At 41.0% G+C, this 2,500-nt stretch overlaps 1 protein-coding gene across 3 annotated transcripts in view; it reads right to left on the reverse strand.

Moving 5' to 3' along the window:
- cntrl (centriolin) overlaps nt 1-2,500 on the reverse strand; it is an 84,513-nt gene that overhangs the window by 12,737 nt on the left and 69,276 nt on the right. For all 3 annotated transcript variants that reach the window (XM_042420223.1, XM_042420224.1, XM_042420225.1), the window contains 2 exons: nt 1,750-1,838; nt 393-533 (listed from right to left, as the gene is read on the reverse strand). In XM_042420223.1, the coding sequence (XP_042276157.1) occupies nt 393-533; nt 1,750-1,838 (230 nt within the window). The remainder of the gene's footprint in view (nt 1-392; nt 534-1,749; nt 1,839-2,500) is intronic.

The raw sequence follows: 2,500 nt of genomic DNA on the forward strand, positions 1-2,500 counted from the left end.
TATAACCATGGATGTACTAGGAGAATATAATACATCATATTTATTTATTTATTTGTATACATCAGATCGGCTGAGATCGGCTCCCCCGCTACCCTCTAGAGGATAAACCCACCACGATGAAGCTCAGGAGCATGAAAGTGTTTACAGTTTAGTTATTTTTTCCACCATGGCTCCTCTCAGGCTCCGTAGATATGAGTCTACTGCTGACCGTACTCTCTGATACTGCCCCCACAGGTCATGTGCTGAACTGAATCTCACGGAGTGTGATGAGTTTGTTGGACATCATAATGGAAAAATTGATGAAAGTGCACCAGCACAGATTTAAACCAGCTATTATGAAAGAACATGTGAGTCTTCCAGCTCAAAGACATCGTCCAGCTCTAACTGTGTACCTGTCTGCAGCTGAGTGTGTTTTCGTGCTGAGTTGTTGGAACTTCTGATCTCTGCTCCTCAGCACCTCCTCCACCTCCCTCAGAGTCTGCTCCTCCAGCTGCCTCCTCCTCCTCAGCTCCTCCAGCTCCTCCTGCAGCTCTCTGACACATCAGTTCATACAGTGACGATAAAGAACCACAGTGAAGCAAACCTAAACCTCACCTGAGCCTGGAGGTCAGAAGTCAACCTGTTGACTTTCAGCGGTAGAAAGTACATTTACTCAAGTACTGTATTTAAATTTGAGGTACTTGTACTTTACTTGAGTATTTCCATGTGATGCTACTTTCTACATTTCAGAGGGAAATATTGTACTTTCTACTCCACTACATTTATTTGACAGCTTTAGTTACTTTTCAGATGAAGATTTGACACAATGGATAATATAACAAGCTTTTAAAATACAACACATTGTTAAAGATGAAACCAGTGGTTTCCAACCTTTTTGTCTTTTGACGTCTTACAAAAAGCAGTGTGTAGTCGGGGTCACATTTCACATGTCTATGAGTTGTTAACAGCTCCACCAAATAGTGATTTTTCCCTCTAAACTTCTCACATGCTTTCATTTCAATAAATGTTCAAATGATCCAATATTTCAGCAAAAATCAAAGATTAGAGAAAAAGTCCAAAAACTGAAAACAGATTTGTGTATCAGAACTTTGTTTTTTCTTCTTTCCTCTCCCATTAATCATCTCACCACCCCTCAGATTTATCTGCTGACCCTTTGGAGGGGCCCGACCCCTAGGTTGGGAACCACTGGACTAAACTAGCTAACTGTATATAAAGTAGTGTAAACTAGCTCCACCTCCAGCAGCTACAACAGTAACATGCTGCTCTAACACTGATGCTTCACTATTAATAATCTAATGATGTCATATATAATAATATATCAGTCAGAGGGACCAAACCACTACTTTTACTGCAATACTTTAACTACATCAAGCTCATAATACTTATGTACTTTTACTGCAATACTTTAACTACATCAAGCTCATAATACTTATGTACTTTTACTGCAATACTTTAACTACATCAAGCTCATAATACTTATGTACTTTTACTGCAATACTTTAACTACATCAAGCTCATAATACTTATGTACTTTTACTGCAATACTTTAACTACATCAAGCTCATAATACTTATGTACTTTTACTGCAATACTTTAACTGCATCAAGCTCATAATACTTATGTACTTTTACTCTAGGAGGATTTTTCATGCAGGACTTTTACTTGTAATGGAGTATTTTTATATTGCTGTATTGGTACTTTTACTGCAGTAAAGTATCTGAGTACTTCTTCCACCGTTGGAGAGTTTACCTGACGTGCTGCGTGGCTTCCAGCAGACAGGTGGCGCTGTCCTGAGCTCTGTGCTGCAAGGTGTCCGCCTCCCGCTGGGCTGATCTGGCCTGGACGAGACAGACAGAAGTTTTATTTCCTCTCGTCCAGTTCTGAGTGTCAGTTTAACAATAAATGTCTCTGAGCTGCAGCTGTATCTGACACTGACATAACAGAATATTTCCACCATATTCACCAAACACTGGAGGCTCTGATTCACAACTATGAAGCTGATCAGCTTCAGTTATTGATCTGATATGAAAGGTGAAATTGATGAGAGGAGTCACCACTCTGTTGGTCTCATGAACTACAAAAATACAGTCTGAAAACAGAACCGTTTATCAATATTAATTATCCCAGGGCCACAGAAAATACTGGATTCTGATTGGTTGGAAGGTGTGGAATAACTTTTAGATTCAAAATCACTGTGTGTGTGTGTGTGTGTACCTGGTCTCTGGTGGTGTGTGTGTGTGTGTGTGTGTGTATGTGTGTGTGTGTGTGTGTGTGTGTGTGTGTACCTGGTCTCTGGTGGTGTGTGTGTGTGTGTGTGTGTGTGTGTACCTGGTCTCTGGTGGTGTGTGTGTGTGTGTGTGTGTGTGTGTGTGTGTGTGTGTGTGTGTGTGTGTGTGTGTGTGTGTGTGTGTGTGTGTGTGTGTGTGTGTGTACCTGGTCTCTGGTGGTGTGTGTGTGTGTGTGTGTGTGTGTGTGTGTGTGTGTGTGTGCGTACCTGGTC

Source organism: Thunnus maccoyii, chromosome 9 (genome assembly GCF_910596095.1).
Source record: "Thunnus maccoyii chromosome 9, fThuMac1.1, whole genome shotgun sequence".
Lineage (NCBI taxonomy): Eukaryota > Metazoa > Chordata > Actinopteri > Scombriformes > Scombridae > Thunnus > Thunnus maccoyii.